The sequence below is a fragment of the Rousettus aegyptiacus genome, unplaced genomic scaffold, assembly GCF_014176215.1.
Source record: "Rousettus aegyptiacus isolate mRouAeg1 unplaced genomic scaffold, mRouAeg1.p scaffold_m13_p_14, whole genome shotgun sequence".
Classification (NCBI taxonomy): domain Eukaryota; kingdom Metazoa; phylum Chordata; class Mammalia; order Chiroptera; family Pteropodidae; genus Rousettus; species Rousettus aegyptiacus.
Genome location: NW_023416289.1, coordinates 34,093,668 through 34,120,288, shown reverse-complemented (window position 1 = coordinate 34,120,288; position 26,621 = coordinate 34,093,668). Strand labels below are relative to the sequence as shown.

Below are 26,621 nucleotides of genomic sequence, written 5' to 3'. Positions count from 1 at the left end.
CATTTTTTTGTTGGTATCATGACTTGAAATAACGGAGTACACTGACAACTCCCAAATTTACATCCACGCACAATCCCTCTCCCAATGTTCAGACGTAGGTTGAAGTGCCTATGTGACACGCTTTGTGGTCTTACCGATTATTTCGAACTGACCATGCTGGAAAGTGGAGTCCTCCAAATCACCCCTACATGCAGCCTCCCCATCTCAGGGATGGCAAACGACTCATCGACTCATCCACTCATCCGGTGATCTGGGACCAAGAGTATTACCCAGAAGTCCCTGCATCACGTGGAAGTGACTTTGGGCCAAAGAAGGCCCAAGAGACTTATTCTTGCAGCACACTACATCCGAGGGGTACTTCCAGCATCCTACTTTTGGCGGTTAATTTGACTGCTCATTTATCCATATCTCCTATAAGAGAATCTAGAAAAGCGATGAGGTGCACGGGGCAGTCAGGAGGCAAGCAGAGGGCCGGATGTCACACCTTTGCACTTGCCCCGACCGAGGGTGAAAGTCCCAATCGCTTGAGTCTCACTTTCCCCGGGCGGAGAACCAGGGGCTCGCCTCCTCTCCTTGGTTTCCTTGTGTCGTATGAAGAGACGTAATGAGACAGGTCTGACCCGCAGCTCTGGACCTGATAAGTCTTTTACACTGGGGACAACAAGCTCTGGAACGTGATCCCGGGTGGCTTGGTTGTAGAGAGAAAAAACTACATTACCCAGAAGGCTGTGCACCGCGAGTGTGCAGCGGGAGCTGTGCCAATGATGGCTCAGGACAGGGGCATTTCCTGTGGCCCGCTGAGGGAGCGGGACCTCCGGTGGCTTGGTGTAGACGTCATTCTTGTGCGACGGTTCTGTCCACGCCAGCTGTCGGGAGGGCATCGCTTTTCCCTGGCCGCTTCCAGTGCGGCTCTTCGACAATGAGCAAGAAGATTAAGATGCACCTCCGCCCCTTTGAACGAGCTGTGAGCCTCTCGGCCAGCGGAGAAGGTGACAGTCACCCGAAGTCACCCCGAGGGCGGGGTAGGGGCGGCGGTCGGGTGAACCCGCCTCTGTCACCGCCTCTCCGGGCCTGGCTCTCTCCACAGGGAACCGTGATGGCGGCGGCGTGGACGGACACAGCGCAGGTGAGTGGCCGTTGTTTTTGGTCATTGCAGCTTCTCTGCTGATTCGGAAAGGTCTCCTGGGCAGGGTGGAGCCAAGTCCGCCGTTGGATTCCTCTTTGTCCTTGTCGTTTATTTACAAGTGGAGTTGGCTTGTCACTTTATCTCCAGTCTTAGGACATGAGAGACTGACTATACAAACGGATAATAGAGGGACCAGATAGAAAATAGAACTTTGACCCACAACCTGCTGCATCCTGCCCAGTAAACCAGCCTCTTACTTACAATAAGCAATCCAGGAAGCTACTCTGCTCTAAGTCAACTAACCAGAAGCCAGATTAAATCTATAGTCCAGGAAGCTAAACAGTTACTTCTGTAACTGTTGGTCCAAAACGGCTGAAACGTAATTACTAAGTCTCCAGTATTTTCCCCACTTCCAACTTAAGACTTACCAGGGAAAACCATATGTGTACCCCTAACCAATTATATAGGATGTTATTTGACTGCACGTCAGAGAGTTTTCATTGTGGAAACATATATCATTTGATACTTAATGTTGAGACCCTAGTTGATTTTTCTATCCTTACCTACTTTCCAAAATGTGCCAGGCGACGTGAGTTCATCCAGCACCAGAAATGAGTAATATTGCAGGGTTCCTATGTATGAACCAGTTAATTTATTAGGAATTACCAGGTGTTTAATTGAAATATTAAGTAGAGAAAATTGATAGGCTGAAGCTAGAAAGCAGATATGTGAGCACCGAAGGTGCAGGCGAAAAAGCATGAGCCAATGTCTTGTGGCAATTACGTGTTAGATCTGCAGTAGTAGGTCTGTGTATCTGAGAGTGGGCTGGCTGAATTAAGTATATTTAATTCGTGGGTCTGGTGATCACAGGGATATGGTCCTGCATCCACTGGACAATTCACATCGAGAATATGTAGAATACGGTGGTGGGAGTAACATTACCAAGGCAAACTCCATATGCAATGTTTGTCAAACACTGGTGAAAACAATGGCTTATGAACAGGGGATTTTAGTCACTTCGAGATATGATGTGAAGTCCTTGGCATGGGGCATACACATAGCAGGACCTATGAGACTCGGGTGCTACTGTTGTTACCATAGTGGTATCATTGTTTTCTCATCTTCTGACATTTTAGAGTCTTCGCTGTCTGCATCTCAAAGTCTTCGTGCCATTTCTACTGTTATGTGTCATTTTCCAATGGCTTCCACATAGGAGGCTCCTCTTTTATACTATTTTATTATGTCCAGAGCATTGTCCGTCTCCCCCTTGAGCCCAGCACATAGTTTGTCCTTCAGGAGGTGTTGGATGATTGGGGCCTTAATGTCCGCACCTGTACTATGATACAGAGTAAGCTCCGATTCCATGCAACAGGCCCAAGGCCAACGCTACCACCTCTCTTTGACTTTCCAGATGTCTGTGACCTTCGATGATGTGGCTGTGACTTTCACCCAGGAGGAGTGGGGGCAGCTGGACTTGTCCCAGAGAACCCTGTACCAGGAAGTGATGCTAGAAAACTGTGGGCACCTAGTATCTCTGGGTAAGTCCTCCCCACTCTGCCATGGTAGGCTCCTAGAAAGTGTGGAAGAAAATGAGGGTGTTCCACAGATCCCAAAGGCAGGATGTCTGCGGGGGTCCCTTGAGGGACTGACTGACTCAGGAACTGGAAACCACACGATTATTCCCCGGCTCACGGGTCTCTTCTCCTGGCTTCACCCTCTGGGTTTGTTCAGGTTGCCGTATTCAGTATGGCTTTTTCTCTTCAGCGAGTTTGCGGTAGGAACAGGCACCTCAGTCTCTGCTGTTTGTGGCCCCCAGACTCCCTGTCTCTCCTTCTTTGCATGTTTATGTTTCTCTTTCTTTGCTGCTGAGCTCTCTGGGGGAATCCCTGAGGCAGGAATGGCCATCTGAGCCCATTATTCCCTGGACCTGTCACCCCAGTGGCCAACACACACTGGCCTCTGTCTGAGCTCCCTATTTTGGATTCAAGAGGGGGACCTGACTGAGTGAGTCTGGTTGGCTCATGTGTCCTCTCCAGGCCAATTGTCAGGCCATGCATGATAGGACACTCTCCCAGTGAGTATGAGGCAGGTCCCTGGGAGGCCTTCATCCTGGTGGCCCCCAGGTGTTGTTCTGAACCACATGGCCTCTTTATCTCACGTGCCTTCTTGACCGTCTCTGTCTCCTAAGCCCAGGCCCAAGCCCCTCTGTTAGTACAGAGAGAGAGGTTAGAGTGATGCTTTTCAACAGCCGGCAATTTGTCCCCCAGAAGACATTTGGCCATGCGTGTGGCCAATTTTGATTGTCACACATGTGGGGATGGTACTGGGATCTAGTGGACTGATTGGCCCAGGAACTGGGAACCACATAACTCTAGTGGGTAGAGTCCAGTCATGCTGCTACATCCAACAAACAAGACAGGCTCCTTGACAAAGGATTGTGCAGCCCAAGGTGTCAAGCGGGCCAAGGTCAAGAAACCCCAGCTTAGGTGTGGCTCTGCATCAAGATAATCACAGTGCAGTCAGCCCAAGGGAAAAGGACAGTAAATCCAGGGCTTAGGGTAAGGTATACCTATTTTTAGAGAGCTGTAATTAAGATTCATGTCAATGAGAAGAGATTAAATCAAGTTAGGAAATGTTTGATAAATTTAGCTATTTTATTACAAAATTTTAAAAAATAATAGTCTACTCCCTTGCCCTCCTGACCTCATCATTAACCTCCACGTGCTTTCCTCAAGCTCATGCCACTCACTCATGCTGACTTCAAGCCAGCTGCCCCAGCCACACACCTGCTTGAGCCTCTGCAGGTGCCATTCTGTCTGCTTGGTGGATGTTCTTGGATATTTCCCCTTTCACATAGACCCTCCATTTAGCACAGTCACCTCCTCAGCATCTGTTTCCTGCTCACAAAATCCCTATGTATTTCTTTCTAAGCCAGTGGTTCTCACTGAGGGACGATGTTGTCTCATAGGGAAGACTTAGCAATGTCAGGAGTCATTTTTGTTTGTCACAACTGGAATGACAATGCTTCAGGCGTCTAGTAGGTGGAGACCTAGAATGCTGCTAAACATCCTTATAATGCACAGGACACACAATCTCCTTCTCCATCTCTTCAAAGAATTTTCTGTATCTAAAATGTCAATCATGCCACAATTGAGAAACCCCAATTAGACACTTCATCAGGGACATTGAGGGACAACCTCAGGAAGCTATTCCTTTATTTTCTCTCTTTCCTTTCTCCTCGTTGTTGAGAGAAAATCTGGATTCCATTTCCTCCTTCATGGAGCGTTTGGGAGATAAAGCCCTGGAGCCAGAACTCTGGTATTAAGTCCAGCTCTGGTCCTTGAAAACTGTGTGGCCCCAGACAAGTTACTGAGTCTGTCTGTGCCTCAGTGCGCTCATTGGTAAATGAAGTAATATGGTATCTTCTTCCCAAGTCTATGGCAAGGGTAAGTGGTCAACTTATGCAAAGTGCTCAGAACAGTGCCTGCTGTGATCAGATTTGTGTGCAGGTTAGCAGTTGAGAAGCCTGCTGTGTCCACTACTGTTATTACTCTCATCAGGATTCTCTTTACCCTCATGTCTGGACCAGCACCTTCTGGACCAGAGTTGTGTAGCTTTGTTGTAAAACAGCACAGCGAGCAGAGATGGCTATATCTGGGTTTCTGTATTGGCCCTGCCATTCACCGCTTCTCTGTTCTTTGGCATATCATGTTATCTGCTTGAGCCTTAGTTTCTTCATCTGTAATGGTGCTGATCACAGTACGTACTTGCTGAGGACGCTATGTGGACATCCTGAGAGAATCCTTATTTTGTCTGTGGTCTATAGGAAGAACGATATAAAACGTAGCTTAGGATCTGAAAAAAGACCGAGGTCAATGAAAACTTTGTTTTGAATGGAAAGAGTCACTCTTTTAAATATGTCAGTTGTTTAAATTACTCCATAAATTTATTTCAATTTTGAAATGATATAATGCATTTAAATTGCTTGACACAGTCCTTTGAATGTGGTTATACTCTCTATATATTGGTTTTTGATTTAGTATTAGGAATAAAAACTCTGTGTCAGTATGGCATGTCTTTGGTTTCCAGGTAACCTGTCAATTTTTGTTTGTGCATTTGGGAGCAGCTTCATTTAAGGTCTTGTCCTCATCCTGAAGTCCCAGACTAGATTGGTGTTCTTTCTTTTCATAAAATCCTCATGTCCTCTCTCTCTCCATGAACAGGGTGTCCTATTCCCAGACCTGAGCTGATCTACCAACTGGAGCATGGACAGGAATTATGGATGGTGGACAGAGACCCCTCCCCAAGCACCTGTCCAGGTAGGAGCTAAGAGGTGGGCAAGTGGGAGGCCTCACAGTCTTGGGACCTGGAGGAGACCACTGGCCATGGATCCCCGGGGAAACTTCTTGTTGTGGCCTGTGTGGTGGTTTGGAAGTTGTGAAGCCCTTGGTTCAATGGGCCCTCTGACCTCATGGAGGACAGCGGTGTGCAAGCTAAGACCTGTTTTGGGCTCAAAGCCCAGCTCACTGGTCACCCATTCTGTGGCCATAGCAGAGTGACACGATCTCGTCTTGTCTTTTTGTGAGTTAAAACTAGCTACCAGATTAGAGAAACTCCAGTCTCAGTGCTCAGCCTATGGAAGCTATTTCTTCCACTCAGAGCAGGGTCTGTCTGGGTCAGTGGGGAGCTGCATACCACCCAGCTTTTTAAGGATCTAGGTGCATTCTGCCATCAACATGTGGCTTTAGGTGCTTCTGATATCCTCCAGCTGCCAAAGGAGGATAGAGAGAGGAAGGGAGGATGTCACACCCACTCCTACAAACACCAGTTCCCCTCACATCCCACTTGCAAAACTAGGTGTTCAAGCACACTTGGCTGTGTGGGACTGGGAAGTGTGGTGAAGCTGTGTGTCCAATTTGAGGAGGAAAGGGTTTGGTCAGTGTAGTTGGCTACACTCAGTCTGTTCCCAGAAAATGCTAGTAATAACAGTTTCCATGTTATCGGATCGTTAGGGCTATAATCACACAAGGCATTCACATGTAAACCTACTGAGTGCAGTGTCTGAGCCATAGTAAGTGGCTCATGAAAAGTAAGCTGTGTGAGCTAAGACCTGTTTTGGGCTCAAAGCCCAGCTCACTGATCACCCATTCTGTGGCTATAGCATAAGTTGAAATGATCATGTTGGCTTTTTCCTTCATTCTATTAATATGTGTTTTACTGATAATTTTCATTTGTCAAACCATTCTTGCATTACAAGATTAAACTCCACTTGGTCATTGTGTATGATCCTTTTAATATGCTACTGGATTCAGTTTGCTAATATTTTATTGAGGATGTTTGCCTTGGTGTTCATGAGGAATAATGGTCTGTAGTTTTCTTGTAATGTCTTGGGCTTTGATATCAGGGTAATGCTTGCCTCAGAATGTGTTTAGAAATGTTTCTTCCTCTTTAGTTTTTTGGAATAGTTCGAGAAGGATTGGTATTAGTGCTTTTTAAAAAATGTTTGGTAGAATTCACTAGTGAAGCCATCAGGTCCAAGGTTTTACTTCGTTGGGAGATTTTTTATTAGATTTCAGATTAATCTATTCAGATTTCTATTTCTTTGCTTTAGTCTTTGTAAGTTTTGTTTCTAGGAATTTGTTTATTTCATATAGGTTATCCAATTTGTTGGTATTCAGAGGTTCATAATATTCTCTTATATTCTTTTTTAAAAAATTTCTGTATAAGTAGAATTAACAGGAATGTCCCTACTTTCATTTCTGATTTTAATAATTAGAATGTCTTTTTTTGTTGTTATTTCATCTGGCTAAGTTCTGCCAATTTTGTTGACCTTTTTAAAGAACCAAGTTTTTGGTTTTTTTATTTTCTCAATTTTTCTATTTTCTATATCATATATCTTTAATCTTTATTATTTTCTTCCTTCTGCTAGCTTTTGGTTTAATATGCTCTTTTCCTACTTCCCGATGTTGTCACATTAGGTTGTTGATTTAAAATATTTTTTGATTTTTGATGTTTAATCTAAGCATTTATGGCTACAAATTTCCCTCTTAACAGTGCTTCCACTGCATCCCATTAGTTTTGGTATGATAAGTTTTTGTTTTTGTTAGAAATGAATCATCCTTTACGATATCTTTTTAAATCTATTGAGACTATGCTCGTTTTGGCAGCACATACACTAAATCTACTGAGACTAAAATTGTGGCCTAACAAACACACTGTCTACCCTGGAAAATGTCCCATGTGATCTTAAGAAGAACGTGTATGCTATTGTTGTTAGGTGGACTGTTACATGTATATTAGATATAGTTGGTTTATTAAATTGTTTAAGTCTTATTTTTTGTCTGGTTATTTTATCTATTATTGAGAACGGAGTATCAGTCTTCATCTGTTATTGTAGAATTGTCTCTTTCTTCCATTCTCTTACTTTTTGCTTCATATATTTTGATGGTCTCTAATTATGTATTTACAATTGATATATCTTATTGCTATATTATACCTTTTATTAATACAGTCATGTACTGTATAATGGCATTTTGGTCAATGATGGACTGCATATATGATGGTGGTTCCATAAGATTATAATCTCGTTATAATCTTTTATACCATATTTTTAATGTACCTTTTCTATGTTTAGAGACACAAATACTTACCATTATATTATAATCGCCTATAGTATTCAGTACAGTAACATGCTTTATAGGTTTGTAACCTAGGAGCAATAGGCTGTACCATATAGCCTAGGTGTGTAGAAGGCTATATCAGTGGTCCCGACCTTTTGGCACCAGAGACTGGTTCTCCTATGAGAATCTAATGTCCAATGATCTGAGGTAGAGCTCAGTGGTGATGCTAGCACTGGGGAGTGGCTGCAAATACAGATGAAGCTTTGCTGGCTTGCCTGCTGCTCACCTCCTGCTCTGTGGCTCAGCTCCTAACAGGCCATGGACCAGTACCGGTCCATGGCCTAGGGTTTCGGGACCCAAGGCTATATTATCTAGGTTTCAGTAAATATACTCTGTGATGTTCACACAACAGCGAAATCACCTAAAAACATATTTCTCAGAATTAATCCCCATTGTTAACAGGTGCATGACTGTATATAATGGCCTTCATTATATCTCATAATCCTCTTTGATTTAAAATCAATTTTGTCTGATGTTTATATAGCCACCTTGCTCTCTTCTGGTTAGTATTTGTACACAATATCTTTTTCCATTCAGTTACTTTGAATATATTTGTGTCTTTGGATCTAAATTGAGTCTCTTATAAGCAGCCTTTAGTTAAATTGTGTGTCTCTCAACTGGATAGTTTAATTCATTTACATTTAAACTAATGACTGATATGGAGAGACTTCTGTTGTTTTGGTATTTTTCTTTTTTTTAAAAAAAATTTTTAATTGAAGAAATTAAATTTTTTTTTCCCCATCTACCTCCCCACTCCCCCTACCCTCTGGTAACCACTAGTCCACTGTTCATGTCCATGAGTCTCTGTTTGTTTGTCCTGTTCATTTGTTGCTTTTAGGTTTATATCCCACATATAAGTGATATCATGTGATTTTCTACTTTTTCTGTCCAGCTTATTTCACTTAGTATGATTATTTAAGGGTCTATCCATGTTGTTGCAAATGGCAGTATTTCATCTCTTCTTATGGCTGGGTAATATTCCATTGTATATACATGTACCACAGCTTCTTTAGCCAATCATCTATCATAGGACACTTCAGTTGCTTCCATGTCCATGTGAATAATGCTACTGTGAACATCGGTGTGCAAATATCTTTTCGAATATGAGTTTTCCAGTCTTTGAGGCAAATACCCAGTAGAGGGATTGCTGGATCATATGGTAGATCAATTCTTAGTTTTTTGAGGAACTTCCATACTGTTTTCCATAGTAGCTGTATCAGTTTGCAGTCCCACTAGCAGTGAATGAGGGTTCCTATTTTTCCACATCCTCTCTAGCATTTGTTATTACTTGTTCTGTTGATTATTGCTATTCTAACAGGTGTGAGATGGTATCTCATTGTGGTTTTGATTTACATAATTGCTAGCAGTGTTGAGCATCTTTTCATGTATTTGTTGGCCGTTTGTATGTCCTCTAGGAAGAAGTGTCTGTTCAGGTACTCCGCCCATTTTTTGATTGGATCGGTTGTTTTTTTGTTGTTGTTATTGTGTCGTATGAGTTTTTTGTATATTTTGGATATTAGTCCCTTATTGGACTAATTTGCAAGGCGTGCTTGCAAATGTGTTTTTCTATGCGGAAGGTTGTCACTTTACCTTGATGATTTCTTTTGTCAAGCAGAAGCTTTTTAGTTTGATGTGGTCCTATTCATTTATTTTAGCTTTTACTTGCCTTGCCTTTGAGTTCAAATTCATAAAATCCTCTTTAAGTCCAAGGTCCTTGAGTTTAGTGCCTATATTTTCTTCTATGCATTTTAGTGTTTCAGGTCTTAAATTCAGCTTCTTAATCCATTTTGAGTTTACTTTGGTGCGTGGTGATAGACAACAGTCAGTCTAGTTTCATTTTTTTGCAGGTGGCTTTCCAGTTTTCTCAGAACCATTTATTGAAGAGGCTTTCCTTTCTCCACTGTATGTTTTTTTTTCTTTTTTGTCGAAAATTACTTGCCCATATAAATATGGGTTTACTTTTGGACTCCGATTCTCTTCCATTGGTCTGTGTGTCTGTTTTTCTGCCATACCATGCCATTTTGATTACTGCTGCTTTGTAGTATAATTCGAAGTTGGGTAGAGTGTTGCCTCCAGCCTCATTCTTTTTTCTCAGGCTTTGCCAATTCAGGGTCTTTTGTGCTTCCATACAAATCTTATGATTTTGTGTTCTATTTCTTTAAAAAATGCCGAAAAGATTTTTATGGGGATTGCATTAAATCTATATAATGCTAATAGGGTCTTACAGTTTTCATTATATAGGTCCTTCACGTGTTTCATTAAATTTATTCCTAGGTATTTTATTCTTTTCCTTGCAATTGCAAAAAGAATTACTTTTTCCACTTCTTTTTCTAACACTTCATTATTATAGTATAGGAATGCTATGGATTTTTGAACATTGATTTTGTATCCAGAAACTTTACTGTATTTGCTTATTATTTCTAGTAGTGTTCTTGTGGGATCTTTAGGGTTTTCTATATAGAGAATCATGTCATCCGCAAATAGTGAGTTTGACTTGTTTCCTACTTGGATGCCTTTTAGATTTTTCACTTGTCTGATTGCACTCGCTAGGACCTCCAGTGTAACATTGAATAACAGTGGCAATAATGGACAGCCCTGCCTTGTTCCTGATCTTAGAGGGAAGGTTTTTAGTTTTTCGCCATTAAGTAAAATGTTGGCTGAGGGCTTGTCATATGGCCTTTATTATGTTAAGGTATTTTCCTTCTATACTGATTTTGTTAACTGTTTTGATCATAAATAGGTGCTGTATCTTGTTGAAGGCTTTTTCTGCATCTATTGATAATTTACTTATGTGATGTATCACATTAATTGATTTTCGTATGTTGAACCATCCCTGTGCCTCTGGGACGAAGCCCACTTGGTCGTGGTGTATAATCTTTTTAATGTGTTGCTGTATTCAGTTCGCTAGCATCTTATTTAGGACTTTTGCATCTGTGTTCATGAGAGATATTGGTCTGTAGTTTTCTTTTTTTGTGTTATCTTTACCAGGTTTTGGTATTAGGGTTATATTAGCCTCATAAAATGAATTGGTAAGTATTGCCTCCTGTATGAGTTTTTTAGAAGAGTTTGAGGAGTATAGGTATTAAATCTTTTTTGAATGTTTGGTAGACTTCACTGGTGAAGCCGTCTGGTCCTGGATTTTTACTTTTAGGTAGGTTTCTGATGATTGTTTCAATTTCTATACTGCTGATCGGTATATTTAGATTTTCCAGTTTTCTTGATTTGGCCTAGGAAAGTGGTGTTTTTCTAAGTACTGGTCCATTTCTTCCAGGTTATTAAATTTGTTTTTATATACTTTTTCATAGTATTCTTGTATGATCCTTTGTATTGCTGCAGTATGTTGTAATTTCCCCTCTTTCAGCCCTGATTTTGTTTATTTGTACCCTTTCTCTTTTTTCTTTAGTGAATCTAGCCAGGAGTTTGTCAATTTTATTAACCTTTTCGAAGGACCAGCTCTCCGTTGCATTAAATTTTTCTTTTGTTGTTGTTGTTGTTGTTTATTTTCAACTTCATTTATTTCTGCTTTAATTTTGATTATTTCTTTCCTTCCGCTGACTTTAGGCTTCATTTGTTCTTTTCTAATTTTTAAGATGAAGCGTTGTTTATTTGGGCTCATTCTTGTTTTTGGTGATAGGCTTATAATGACATAAACTTTCCTCTTATGACCGTTTTTGCCATATCCCAAAAGTTTTGATATGTTGTACTATCATTATCATGTTTCTATGTATTTCTTGATCTCTCTTTTTATTTATCTCTGACCCAGTGGTTCTTCAGTAGCATGTTGTTTAATCTCCATGTATTTGTGGTTCTTTAGCTTTCTTTTTACAGTTGATATCTAGGTTCAAAGCATTATGATCAGAGAATATGGTTGCTATGATTTCAACCATCTTATATTTGTTGAGGCTATCTCTGTGTCCCAGTATGTGGTCAATCCTTAAGAATGTTCCATGTGCACTAGAGAAGAATGGGATGGAAGGCTCTGTAAATGTCAATTATGTTTAGTTGGTCTAGTGTATCATTTAAGGATGTTATCTCCTTATTGATTTTCTGTTTGTACAATCTGTCCATATCCGATAGTGGCATATTTAGGTCCTCTACTACAATAGTATTTTGTTTTGGTCTGTTTCTCCCTTTAGTTCTGTTAGTAAATGTTTCGGAGCTCCCTGATTGGGGCCATAGATATTAATAAGTATTATGTCTTCTTGGTGCATGGTTCCCTTTATCATTGTGAAGTGTCCCCCAGTATCTTTTTTACATTTTTTATCTTAAGATATTTGTTGTCTACATGCATTATAGCTTTTTTTGTCCATCATTTCCTGCATTACTATCTTCCCTTGTATTTTTTTTTATAGTTAAATGTTTAAATTCTTTTCTTATTTCTTTTTGTGTATATTCTATAGCTATTTTCTTTGTGGGATTACATTTAACATCTTAAAGTTAAAACACTTATTTGATTTTATAGCAGCTAAACTTCAATAATGTAAAAAAATCCTCCTTTATAACTTTGTTCTCACCCCTTACAGTTGTTCATGTTACCAAATTAAATCTTTATATATTTGATGCCCCATAACTTAATCTAATAGGTCTTTTAAATGCATTAGTCTCTTAAATTATGTAGAAAACTACATGCAGAGTTATAAACTAATGTTATAATAATACTAGCTTTTAGGTTAATCATTTAAAAAAATTCATCTCCTGAATTACATAGAAAACAAAAATTAGACTTACAAACCATTGTTGCAGTTAATACTAGTTTTTATAACTGCCTGTGTATTTGCCTTTCTCAAGATTGTTATTTCTTCGTATGATTTTGAGTTTCTTTAGTGTCCTTTCATTTCACCCTGCAGAACTCCCTTGAGAATTTCTTGCAAGGCAGGTCTATTGGTAAACTCCCTCAGCTTTAATATATGGAATGTATTAATTTCTCCCACAGTCTTGAAGGACAGTTTTGCTAGATATAGGATTCCTGGTTGACGTGTTTTTTTTTGTTTGTTTTATTTTGTTTTTTGCCATTGAATATATCGGCCTATTCCCTTATGGTCTTCAGAGTTTATGATGAAAACTCTGCTGATATTCTAATTGAAGATGGCTTCTGTGTGAGGAGTTGTTTCATGCTTGATATTAAGATAGTTTATCTTTGGTTTTCAAAGTTAGATTGTAATACAAGTCTATTGGAGCTTATCTTTCTTGGAGTTCATTGAGGTTCTTAGATATTTATATTGATGTCTTTACTTAAATTTGGGTAGTTTTTAGCCATTCAGATTTTCTGAGCCTTTTTCTCACCTCCTGGAATCCCACAATGAGTATATTAGTTCACTTTGTGGTATATCACAGTCCCATTAGGCTCTGTTCACTTTCCTTCACTCTTTTTTTCTCAGATGTGATAATTTCCATTGTCCTCTCTTCTTTTGCCAATTCATGCTTCATCCTGCTGGAATCTTCCTTTGTGGCCCTGTGGCGAACTTCTCATTTCACTTATTCTATTTTCATGCTTCAAAAGTTCTCATCAGTTTCTTTTTACATTTTCTAGCTCTTTATTGGCATTTTTGTTTTGTTTATTCATAATTTTCTTGATTTTATTATCTCCTTTTAGCTCTTTGAATTTCTTTAAGGTAGTTTTTTAAAGTCTTTGACCAGTAGGTCTGCATCAAGTGTTTTTCAGGAATAGTTTGGAGGGGTTCCAAACATGAGTACCATGTTCTCAGGGAGAACCCTCTTAGCGTCAGTTACCTTCCTAGCATTGATGTATAACAATACATGCACAAAGTATTGCTGACCTAGGAATTGCAACTGGCTTCAGAGTCCAGAATTTTATTGACTCTTTATTTTGTAAGCACAGTAGATTGACTCATTCCTTTGTGACTCAGTCTCCTGCCTTCCCACCATTTCTTTCTAGAGGCCCAGTTGTTATGTTGTGGCTCAATGCCCCACCCCTCTAATCACACAGTTAGTGTTTCTAGTGTGGTGAGGTCTTGCCCTGAGTCATCTCTTAAGCATAAACTATCTAGGGCTCCAGATGTGTTACTTATTTATGTAAATATCCGACGTTGAATTGACCATTGTTCAAGAACCCTGTCCCTCCCTTGGGTCTCCCATTCAAAGTGTCAACAGTTCAGAGACCTGGAAAGAAAGATTGTATTTCTGGGATTCAAAGGTAGCAAAACAGCAGACACACAGGCAGTATTTTCATTTTTATTTTTTTAATTGCTAAAATGGTGTGTTGTTACTTCTATATTGGCATTATTAACAGGCTCTGTTGTGTATTGGATTTCTTTCAGGTGACAAAGAAAAATTCAAGATCACAGAAACTATCATTTCTGAGCCAGGTCTGTTTGAGGGAGCCTCACTTCAGGAACAACTAACACAAGGAGCTGGAGCCCTAGAAGATTCCCAGGTGGACGAAACCAGGGATCAGGATGGGCCATTGGAATTGCAAGAAGGACACTTAAAACCAGAGATAGATCCTCAGTTGGAGAAGCTCCCTAGGAAATCAAGCTCTGAACATGGCGATTTAGGAACAGCTGATGGTGTATGTTCAAGGATTGTACAGGAGCCAGGAGGTGCTGTCCTTGATCATGACTCATGCAAATTAGGTAAAGATCCCATGATTCAGGAAGAGGAAAATATTTTTAAATGCAATGAATGTGGGAAAATTTTTAACAAGAAACGCCTCCTTGCTCGACATGAGAGGATTCACTCTGGATTGAAGCCCTATGAATGCACAGAGTGTGGGAAAACCTTTAGTAAGAGCACTTACCTCCTTCAGCACCACATGGTCCACACAGGGGAGAAGCCTTATAAGTGCATGGAGTGTGGGAAGGCCTTCAACCGAAAATCACATCTTACACAACACCAGCGAATTCACAGCGGTGAGAAGCCCTATAAGTGCAATGAGTGTGGAAAGGCCTTCACTCACCGCTCCACTTTTGTCCTGCATAACAGGAGCCACACAGGCGAAAAACCCTTTGTATGCAAAGAATGTGGAAAAGCCTTCCGAGACAGACCAGGTTTCATTCGACACTACATCATCCACAGTGGCGAGAACCCTTACGAGTGCTTTGAGTGTGGCAAGGTCTTCAAACACAGATCGTACCTCATGTGGCACCAACAGACTCACACTGGGGAGAAGCCCTATGAGTGCAGTGAGTGCGGGAAAGCCTTTTGTGAGAGTGCAGCCCTCATTCACCACTACGTCATCCACACTGGGGAGAAGCCCTTTGAGTGCCTCGAGTGCGGGAAGGCCTTCAACCACAGGTCATACCTCAAGAGGCACCAGCGGATCCACACTGGGGAGAAGCCCTATGTGTGCAGTGAGTGTGGAAAGGCCTTCACCCACTGCTCCACTTTTATCTTGCATAAGAGGGCCCACACTGGAGAAAAACCTTTTGAGTGCAAAGAATGTGGGAAAGCCTTCAGTAATCGGGCAGATCTTATTCGACACTTCAGCATCCACACAGGGGAGAAGCCGTACGAGTGCAGTGAGTGTGGGAAGGCCTTCAACCGCAGGTCAGGCCTCACGAGGCACCAGCGGATTCACAGTGGAGAGAAGCCCTACGAATGCATGGAGTGTGGGAAAACCTTCTGCTGGAGCACGAATCTCATTAGACACTCTATCATCCACACTGGGGAGAAGCCCTATGAGTGCAGTGAGTGTGGAAAGGCCTTTAGTCGCAGCTCATCCCTGAGTCAGCACCAAAAAATGCATTCTGGAAGAAACCCTGTCAGTGTAACAGAAGTGGGAAGACCCTTTACCAGTGGACAGACTGCAGTCAACCTCCAGGAACTCCTGTTGGGGAAAGACTTTTTGAATGTAAGCACTGAAGGAAATCTTTTGCCAGAAGAAACATCTTACTCAGAACCTACTCATTCATACCAAAGAGAAACCCCACAAATATCTTCCCTGTAAGAAAACCTGTTGCAAGATTTCTTATCTAATGAGTCATATTGGAGATGGACCCTGCCTAGAGCCTTATTGTGAATCAGAAAATTCATCAGGAGAGAGACCCAGTGGTTATTAGGCCCTTAGAAAACCTTCAGCTACATCTTTCTCCTTAGTTTACACTGCAGTGTTATCTCAGGAATGTTTTCTTTAAAAAGAAGGGAGAGTCTTAGAAAATGAACTGCAAATAGTTTCTTTCAGACTCTTTGCTAAGCCTATGGCACTTTGTCATAGATTCATTAGTTTAGCTGGTAAGAGGAAAGTTTTGCTTCAGAGGTAAAGGACTGAGGGTCTTTATGTGTCTTGCACATACATTCATTCCTGTCTCATGTCCAGAGAGTTAGACAATTCAGAGCAGGTCTGTAAACTTTCATTGGATATCTTGTTCTAAAATGTTGTCTCCACTCTTAAGGAGCATAATTTTTGTGAGGAATATGAAGGCTTGAGCCATCAAATACCTTTCTATTTGAGGAGGTAAGAATACAAATATAAATGGGCCCATTTTATTGCACCAATTAAGACTGTTTAAAAGCTTTGATTTTTAATAAACAAACTTTTCTCATTTTTGTTTTAAAAACCTAATACTCAAGACATTTTCTTGGTCCTGTACTCTTGGCTTACTTGATTGCTGTAGTTATATGGTAAATTTTTTAATTGGGTGAAATGATTCTGCTGTCCTTATTCTTTATGTAAAAATGATGTATCACTCTTAGTTACCTTGAATTTCCATATAAAGTTTTAGATATACTTGACTATATAAAAAAAAATCTTTGTTGAATTTTAATAGAAATTGAGTTAAATTGGCAGATCAACTTGTTGAAAATGGGCATCTTTACTATGTTGAGTCTTCCAATTATTTAACAGTATGTCTCTATATTTAAATATTGCTTAACTTATTTCATCACAATTTTATACATTTCAATAACAGGTCTTGCACAATTTTTATAAGATTTATATCTAGGTGGGTGTTTTTTGAGTGATGAAAAATAGCATTGATTTTTTAACTTCCAATTTCCACACAGTCTTTGTTAGTAACAAATCTAAAGATTTTTGGGTGTGATTTTGGCATCCTGAAACCTTGTTGAACTGTAGCTATTTCTTTTGATAGAATGCTTGGGATTTCATACATGGAAATATAATTTGCAAATAGAGATAGTTTTATTTCTTCCTTCTCATCTGTATACCTTTTTCTTGTTTTACTGCTCTAGCTAGCATTTCCACTATGACGTTGAATAGTACTAGTGAGAAAGGATATCCTAGCCTGGTTCCTGATATTAAGGGGAAAACATTAAGTTTTTTCATTAAGTGTGATGTTAGTCTTAAGGTTTTCTTCATAGAGGTTTATTATGAAGTTTAGAAAGTTTCCAATATTCCTAATTTGCTGAGGGTTTTTTTTTTTTTTTGACGTTATTTTGAATGGCTGTTAAATTTTGTCAAATATTTTTCCCTATTAGTTGATATAATCATATTTTTTCCTTCTGTAGCCTATTGATATGGTGTATTATATTGATATGAGTTTTGAATGTTGAACCAGCAGTGTATCCTTGGAATATGCCCCTGTTGGTCATGGAGCATAATTATTTTTATGTATTACGGTATTCAGTATGCTAGTATTTTATGAGAAAGTTTTCCTTCATTTTGATGAGAGAGAATATGTAGTGTTTTTTTGTTTTTGTTTTTTTCTTAGTTTCATTTGTGGGTTTTATTTGTTTTTGTTATATTGTCATTGTCTGGTTTTGGTGTCTAGGTGATAACTGCCAATAGGTGTTGAGATGTGTTCCTTCTATTATTTGGAAGACAGCGTGTAGAATTGGTCGTATTTGTTCTTTTAATGTTTGGTAGCATTCTCCAGCAAACCACTTAGTCCTAAGGGTTATTCTTTTGGGAGCTTTTTAATTATGTATTTATTTTATTTAATATGTATAGAACTATTTAGAGTATCTATTTCATATTGGATAAATTTTCATAGTTTGTCCTTTTCTAGAAATTGTTTCATTCTTTCTAAACTTTATTTGCTTTAAGTATTCCTTTATCATTCTTTAATGGCAGCAGAATTTGTTTGAATACCCTGTTTTATTTCTGATATTGGAAATGTGTCAATTCTTCTTTTATCTTTATTAGTGTTAGTATGTATGAGTTTTTTCATCGTTTCAAAGAACTAGCACTTTATATCATTGTTTTTACTGTTATCTTTCTATTCCTAATTTCACTGATTTTTTCCACTGATTTTTATTATGTTCTTTTTTCTACTTGCTTTTGTTGTATTTTCCTGTGTAGTTTCTTGAAATGGATGCTTAGATTACTGATTTGAGATTTACTCTTCTAATATAAGTATTAAATTCTGTAAATATCCCTCACAGTACTGTTTTAGCTTCATCTCACAAGTTTTAATATATTTTAATTACATTTCATTCAGTTCTAAATAATTTCTTCATTTGAGACTTCTCTGACCCATTATTTAGAAGTATATAGTTTAATTTTCTAGGGTTTGGCATGTTTTATGTTCTCTTTTTTTGCTATTGATTTCTAGTTTGATCTGGCTGTTTAAATTTGTTGAGGTTGGCTTTATGATCCAGGAAATAGTCTGTCTTGATGAATGCTCCATAAGGCTGCTTGAAAAGAATGTGTATTCTACTGTTAGAGTTTCTATAAATGTCTACACTATTCTGTTGGTTGATGATGTTATTCAGATTTTCTATATCCTTGCTGATTTTCTGTCTAGTATTTCTATCAATAGCTCAGAGACAGCCATTGAAGCCCTGCAGTATAATTGTGTAATTGTCTGTTTCTCCTTTTAAGTTCTATTAGTTTTTATTTGTATGTACTTCAAATCTCTGTTGTTTGGTGCATCCACGTTTAGGATTGCTTTGTCATCTCGATCTGTTGACCCTTTTAACATTATTTAATGCCCTCTGAATTTTCTTTGCTTTGAAATATACTTTATCTGATATTAACATAATTAATATTTCATTTTTTGATTAATGTTTGCATGGTCTATATTTTTCCATCATTTCATTTTCAGCCTTATCTATATCATTACATTCGAAGTAAGTTTCTGTGAATGGCATATATTCAGGTCATCCTTTTGTTTTTATCCATTTTATCAATTTCTGGTTTTAAATTGGTATACTTAGACCATTTATTGATACGTTAGTCTTAAGTCTTCCATTTTTGTTTTGGTTTCCTGTTTATTGTTCCCCTATTATTTTTGCCTTTCTGTGGGTTACTTTACTTTTTAGAATTCCATCTGATATATCTATTATGTTTTTGAGTATCTCTTTGTATTTTAGTGATTACTAGGTATTACATATACATAAGTTATCACAGCCTAGGAAATATCAACATTTTTGCACTTTGATCTGTAGAAAGTTTACTTTCATTGGGTCCCTTTACATTCCCTGTTCTTTAATATAATTGTCTTAAGTATTTTCATACACTGAGCACCAATTTGGGTGATGTTCTTTTTCCTTCACCTTTCAAAGTTTTTACAAAACTCATGAGAAGCGTAGTCTGTTCACCTTTACTTTTACCCATTCCATTGCTTTTTCTTCCTTCTTGAAATCCCAAGGTTTCTTCTGTTAACATTTCCTTTCTTTTTCACTAACTTTTATAGTCTTTCTTCTAGGGTAGATCTTCTGGTAATGTTGTTTTTGTATTCCTTCATCTAAAAATGTCTTTATGGCCCCTTCATTCCCAAAAGAAAATTTTTGTGGCATATAGGATTTGGGATCAGCAGTCTTATTTCTTAATACTTGAAAAACATGTCACTTCCCTCTATTTTCCTTGTTTTCAGGTGAGAAATCTGCTGCCATTTGACCCGTTTTTTTCCCTGTCTATAATGCATTCTTTCTGTCAAGCTGCTTTCAGAGTGGTTTTTCTTTGTATATATATAAGTTCAGAAGTGTGATTAGAGTGTAACCTGGCATGAAATTTCTAAGGTTTAACCTGTTCGGTGTTTGCTCAGCTTCCTTCCTTCCTTCCTTCCTTCCTTCCTTCCTTCCTTCCTTCCTTCCCTTTTCCTTCTTTTCCTTCCTTTCCTTCCTTTCCTTCTCTTTCTTCCTTCCTTCCTTCCTTCCTTCCTTCCTTCCTTCCTTCCTTCCTTCCTTCCTTCCTTCCTTTCTTTCTTTTCTTTTTCTTTTTTTATACATCTTCTGTTTCTTTGCCTAGTTTATAATGACAAAGAAGGACTCTGAGAAAACAGGCAAAGCTGTAGTAGTCCAAAGTCATGGTTCTCTGGTGGTTTATTTTATTTTGGAATAGAAATCCTAAATTTTCTAGAGGAACGGAAGGCCTGCAGTCTTCCGTATTGGTGTCCACAAATATTTCTAAGAATAAATAATATAACTGAGGGTGATCTGCAGATTGTTCAGAGTTGTGTTCTCCAGGAAAGGTTTCTGTAAAATTCCCCAGCTCTCTGTGTTGTAGCCGCAAATGGAAGAGGTCACTCCTCTTCCAGGATTACTCTTCATTTTTGTAGTTGAACACATTCCACCACTATCCAACTTGTCTAGGACCTCTGTTTTTTATGCCCTCACTGCTTGGTCTTTAACTTTCCCTCTTAATCCCTTTCTAACCTTATAATCTGTACCTGTGTTCAAGTCTCTAGTCTCACCTCCAGGCACTTTCTATCCCACATGCCCATTGAGCACTGCCCAACTCCATTCTTTCACAGATACACTATGTATAACTTCTGTCTGCTTCTGTCCCCACCCTTTCACATTGCTTTCACTCCATTGACAACTGAAGAATGGCCTCTACCACTATCCCTAGACTTAAGTAGGTCTCACAAAGTTCCCTTTTGCCCTACTCTCCCCGCTCCATTGTTGGACCTTTTTATTGCTGCCCTCCTCTCTGATTTGAAGGTCGTTTCCTAGTCTGTGAGTTCCTTCTCTGCTCCTTCAGATGGTATTATGATGCATCAGCTACTGTTTTGAATATTTTACACACATTAACTCTTAACCTTTGCAACAAGTCTATGTAGTTGGTAATGTTATCCCCATTTTACAGATGAGAAAACTTAAGGCACAGAAAGGTTAAGGAATTTGCCCAAAGTTGTACAGTCAATTAGGAGGTGATGAGGGATTAGAGGCCAGTTAGGGTGGCTGCAGAATTCATGCTCGTACCACTTTCCTGTATTCTTCCTCACAGGGTAAGTCTGTTTTCCTGGTCACCATTCATTTTTACTAAAATAGATTTTTAAAATGCTCATTTCTCTATTTCTCATTTGATGATCTGTCTTGGCCATTCCTTCAGGTTGAGTGAAATAAACCAAACTCACTCTTTAATGACTATATAATTTATTATAACTTTTGTAGAAAATACAGATAATCTCTGGGTTTGAGGTTGAAGGGAAGTAGAGAAGGGCTAAAGCAGGCATTTGGTTTTAGATATTGTGTTTGCGGTACCTGAAAAACATCTCAGTGTATCCATTACCTCTTGTCTTGTCTAAGCCATATCCCTCGCAACCGTTTTTTTTTTTTTTTCATCACCCTGCATCCAGCCACTGTGTCACCCTATTCATTTTACCTTTTTATTTTCCTTAGTAGACACTCAATATATGTGTATTTTGGTTAATGGCCACACACAGCAGTGTATTTTTATTATAATGCTTGGGTCCCTCACAGAGTGCTTACAAAGCTGTGTATATAGTTGGCAAAGTATATCGACATGGTGACCTTGAAGAGAAACTCCACAGGCTTTTATGGCCAGATCGATAAGACTTTATAAGTCATAATGAATGGTTGTCAGAAGTCCTCAAGACCACCCCAGGTTTGATGACTTATTATGAAGACTTAAAGGACTGAGCATATTACCATACTCAATGGCTATGATTTATTACAGCGAAAGAATACAAAGCAAACCCAGCCCAGGGAAAAAGTACCAGGACTACAGTCCAGAGGAAATCAGGGCCAAGCTTTAGGAGTTCTGAGTTCTTAATTTAAGCTTCATCATGAGTTACAACAGTATGTATGAAATGGCTATTAGGGAAGCTCATTAGAAACTCAGTGTCCAGGGCTTTTATTGGGCATTCTGTGTAGAATCTATAATCAAGATTCTAGACCTCCAGAAGGATAGCAGGTCACCAGTATATACGCCGCATTGATAACACAAACAATAAGCAAATCGAGCTATTCAGCCTTTCTGGGAATGTGGGAAACCTCCTAAAGTCTAAGGTGCCAAAGTCTGTTTGAGGGCAAACTTTGAAGCTCAGAGGTAGCAGTTTAAGGCCTGCTATGTTAACTCTTCTTCACCATGACTTGAATGGCACTAAAATGTTTTGTAAGTTCAAATATTTTTAACAAATACAGTTCGCTACAACAAAAAATAAGTCATTTCGAGGGAAAAGTTTATATATACATGTAAACCATTGTAACTAAAACAGTTAAATCACAGTAGAAATTCTTGCAAAGCAGTCAGTATTTAATTTAGTGATGACAAAGTACAGAGTGTCTGGTGAGAAAGGATCTTGACTCTTAATATCTATATATGTACATAGATAGGTCCTAAAGTGAATTGACTTGCCGATATTCCCTTTGCCTCTCTTTCTACAGAGATGTAATGGCCAGGTCAATGCTGTGTATTTCCATTGCACATATGTCAACAATTTCTCATTTACTCTTTGTTTCCATTTGAAACTTGTAGCCTTCGGGTTCAAGAAAGAGAAAATTAAAGAATATGTGGTCATAATAATTCCTGTGTCATCGAATATGCATAACTTGAGATTGAGGAGTGTGTTATTTCAGTCCAGTCCTGTTAACAGGTCTGTGTGTGAGTCTTAGGGGGAGGGCGTGGGAATAGGTGGCCTCCTCAGGGAGGGTCCTCTGCAGGGCCACGATGCTGGAGACCTGCGGGTACATGGTGTTTGGGAGTGTGTGCAGCTCCCTTTGAACTCTCACTCCTGCCCACAGACCACCTTCCCAGTTTTGGTTGTGGGAAGCTGAGGTGCCTCCAGAATGCTTGGTAGTGTCATCCTTGAGTTGTGAGAGTTGAAGATTTGTAATGTTTGCTCACAGGTGTGCTACACATCTCACAATGGAATCATCTCAGCTAAATTGGAAAAGACCAGTGACAAGAGTATGGGCGCCCTAGTTAGGCTACCTGGTTATGCTTCTTGGCCTTGTTCTTCCCTGCTAGATAACATTAGGAAATTCCTGTCCACTCTGTAATTTGGAGGTCCGTGTATTAAGCATGTATTTTTGTTCTGATATTTTACATCTGACACCTTACTCATACTGGAGAGACTGCTCTTCTAAGGGCTAGCTGATTCCTGGAGGTAGCAAAAGACTCCCCTGTGAGCATGCTTTTTACATGCAAAGCAACCAATCAGAGCCCATACCCTTCAACTACCTCCTTTCTAGGTCTCACACTCTCCTTGTCCTAACCAAGAGTCAGGTACCAAGCACCTAAAAGACTTAAGTGGTCTTCCTAGAGCTGGTCAAGGCCAGTTTTTTCTTTGGAATGTGTAGCATTTGAGCAAACATACTTCAGTTAACACTTTCCTGCACAGTCCATCCGCCTGGACCTTGGCCTAGGCTCTGTTACAGCAAAAACAATCATATTGCTTGAGTATGTACTTGTAATAAAGCATTTCTGTAACATACACTGTAGTGTCATCAGGAATATGCCTAACATTTGAAGGAGGAAGTGTGGGGTATGGACAGATTTAAAGAAACAGCCAAAATATCCTATAAAGCCATTACATCCATATCCATTTCTAGACTAATTTGATTACTCGTTGTCCTCTTTGATCAACTGTTATTTGTGCTTTGTGATAAACCACCTCCCCTGTCACCACATTGGTTTAGGTGATAATCCTTGCACAGACAGAAAGCAGTGAAAATTTCCTAACAGATCTCCCTCCTCCTCTCATGACACTTTTATAGTCTTAAGATAGCAAACTAACTATTCATAGGGACCACACCTTTCATATGGAAATTAAACAATCTAAAGACCTTAACTGGAACCAGCCACTCTTTCTGGCTCTTAAACTTCCAGAGACAATATTCTTCTGTCTTGGTTATCCTAGGGCCTGGTACCACAAATAGGGAAGCTGCTATTCCTCAAAGTCTGCTGACAATATCCAAGCTAGCCAATCCTAAGCTGTTTCCCTGGCCCTGCCTTGCCTTTCCTGTGGAAAACACAATAAAGGCTATGAGTTATGCTTTATCTTCCACTTTTCCTTCCCCTAGACCCATCCTGGTCTTATCCTTGAGGCCTAGCATGATAAGCCCTGCCTTCTGTTTCTAAAGATCTGTGAATATAAACTTTTTCCTTCATGACTATTTCCAGGTCTGTATACTATCATATCAGTTAAACAATTCCTAAGTACACATTAGAACACACGGGGAATATACAACAACCTTACAATGGCCTGCAAGGCTCCATACAACTTGTCTCCATTTATCTCTCCAACTTATTTTGTACTCTTAACTCCTACAGATGCAGCTCTAGCTACACTTCTTGCTTTTCCTCAAACACCCCATTACTCTCCCACTTCTTGACCTAGGTGTTCTCTATGTGAGACACTGTTCCCTCAGATATCCACTTCATGACACTCCTCAAGAGTCTGTGCTCAGATATCAATGTCTTATTAGACTTGTTCCAACCACATTACTTAATATTGCAAAATTGCAAGAAAAAGAATAAAACATTGTAAAATTGTTTTCTCCCACTATTTCTTACCTGCTCTACATTTTTTCTCCATAGCACTACCTCCTTTTAACCATTATATTGTTTAGGTTTTTTTGTTGTTGTTATTGTTTGAAAGTTATTGGTTGTTAGGGTGAAAGATTCAGCAGGAATGTATTCTTTTTTGCTGCATGTAGTCATGGTGTAGAGCAGTGCCTGTCAAAAGATAGGCATCAATAAATACTGAATTAGTTAACAGGTAAATGTTTATAAATATATTTTCATATGGTTATAAGTGACAAAAAAGAAATAGAGCAGCATGATCTTGGGGTGGGGAGCTACTTTTAAATTGAGAGAGATCTGGAAAGGCCTCTGTGGAGGGAATAGTTATAAGCTGAGTCCCATCACCCTGGATCTCTAATGTCAAGTTACTGTTTGTCTTTTTCCATATTTAGTCACTAAGTCTAGTCAACTCAAGTGGAAGGGAATCAAATTCTGCCATCTGAAGTAGGAGTAGCTATGTATCATTTGGAATTCTTAAGGGAGATTTGTCTCATTTCCTTCTATTTATTTACATGTTTTTTACTTTAAAAAATTAAATAAATATGAATACTTGTAAGAACTGTGTGTTTTGATTTCTATTTTATACATGTGAGGGGCAAGGGAGAAAGGTAAGGTCAATTCCTTTGTATTTAGTAATTGTCCTTGATGGTACAGCAGGGTCAAATGCTGTTAACCTGTTTTCATTTTTGGAAGCTGCATTTTATTTTTAGTAAGTATGTGATAATTTTATTGCAATCCTAGGAAGCAAGAATAGAAATAATAAAGAAATTGAAATTCATGTTATTAGCAGTTTTATAACCAGTTTAGTCCTAAGTATAGCAGTTGATTTTGGAATCATGATTTGGGGTTTGATGTCTACTTCTCAAGCACTTAAAACACTGGGAAGGCAATATTAAACGTTTCACTTTAATTAAATAGTCAGAATAAACTTTGATAAGTTTCCAATTAACAGTTAAATATTTAGGAACATCTAATGTACTAAATTAATAAACTTTATTGTGCAATGTAAATATTTAAGTGGTGCTTGATGAGAGAATGTCAACTGTCCAATCAATGTAAAAGATGAATGAGAGTGCATGTAGTTATGGATACTCTTTCCCACTCACCAACTCTCCCTGGACACTAATTGGCAGATGGGCTACCTTTCCTGACACCCTGGCTAACAACCCTAAAAGGGTTAGCTTTCTGCTGTATCAGCAAAGACCCTCAGGACACATAGTGTACGCTCTGGGCTGGGAATGTACTCAGAGGAACAAGGTAAACAATGATGCAGCTGGGACAGCCTGGCTCCAATTCCTCCAGCAGTGTTCACACTGAACATTATAGCATGTGTAGAAGCTGGTCATTGGCTCATCTGCAGAGAGGGTCTGAAGCTGCATGAAGTAGGCATGAGGATGTTCGCATCTGGGACTTGGCTCTGCGAGAGAGTCAATGCTCTCCCAGGTAGCCGCTCCACCAAGCACATTATCTTTCTTTCAGATTCGGATACTTACCTTGCAGGTGCTGTTGTGCACTTAGGGGCAGGTGTTGCCGAGGAAGTGGTGGCAATACTATCCCTCCTCCACCATCAGCCTGATCCCTGAAGCCCAGGCTGAAGAGCAGCAATATGGTGGACTCTACCCCCCCAGGCTCCTGGTAGCCCCTGCAGCCACATGAGCCTGTTTTTTTCTTTTTTTCTTTTTCTTTTTACATCTACAGCACCTGGTCTTCCTAGGTGGTCTCCCATCCAAGTACTAACCAGGCCCGACCCTGCTTAGCTTCTGAGATCAGTGAGGGTCAAGGGTATTCAGGGTAGTATGCCAGCCTGTGTTTTCTTACCTTCATAGTAATGAGAAGAAGTAAAAAAAGAAGTCACCAATTATGACTTCTAAGATTTTTCTTAATATAATGTCAAACGATTATTAAAAGTCTTAACATGACTTTTTGGGTTTCTGTTCTGCAACTACTTGTTGGGTTGCTCCAGTGTTCATCTGTCTGTTCTTTTCTCTGCTTACACTCATTCTCTGCTGGTCTCACAGAGAATCATTACCTGAAATAATAGTGTATGCTGACAACTCCCAAATTTGTACATCCAGGTACGAACCCTCTCCCAAAGTTCAGACATAGGTTGACAGTCATACGGGACACACTTTGTGGTGTAGACGAAAAACGGGTTCTACAGAAAGTAACCTCACAGAGTGATCTG

At 39.3% G+C, this 26,621-nt stretch overlaps 1 protein-coding gene and 1 pseudogene across 2 annotated transcripts; one reads left to right on the top strand and one right to left on the bottom strand.

Moving 5' to 3' along the window:
• The first annotated feature begins 832 nt into the window (after positions 1-832).
• LOC107502304 (zinc finger protein 805) lies at positions 833-16,412 on the top strand. 2 transcript variants are annotated; one of them, XM_016129375.2, is made up of 4 exons: positions 833-1,126; positions 2,538-2,664; positions 5,350-5,445; positions 14,085-16,412. In XM_016129375.2, the coding sequence occupies exons 1-4, from the start codon at positions 920-922 to the stop codon at positions 15,710-15,712; spliced, it is 2,058 nt and encodes a 685-aa protein (XP_015984861.2). In that variant the 5' UTR covers positions 833-919; the 3' UTR covers positions 15,713-16,412. The 2 variants fall into 2 exon arrangements, with proteins under 2 accessions (XP_015984861.2, XP_015984862.1); XM_016129376.2 differs by lacking the exon at positions 2,538-2,664.
• Positions 16,413-26,125: 9,713 nt separating this feature from the next.
• Positions 26,126-26,244, bottom strand: LOC118611893 (annotated as a pseudogene).
• Between the last annotated feature and the right edge of the window lie 377 nt (positions 26,245-26,621).

Bases quoted from the DNA above. Each gene is read 5' to 3' on its own strand.
- LOC107502304 (XM_016129375.2), top strand. From the start codon at position 920: ATGAGCAAGAAGATTAAGATGCACCTCCGCCCCTTTGAACGAGCTGTG. The intron at 1,127-2,537 runs GTGAGTGGCCGT...TTGACTTTCCAG, and splicing joins CGTGGACGGACACAGCGCAG to ATGTCTGTGACCTTCGATGA. The intron at 2,665-5,349 runs GTAAGTCCTCCC...CTCCATGAACAG, and splicing joins TGGGCACCTAGTATCTCTGG to GGTGTCCTATTCCCAGACCT.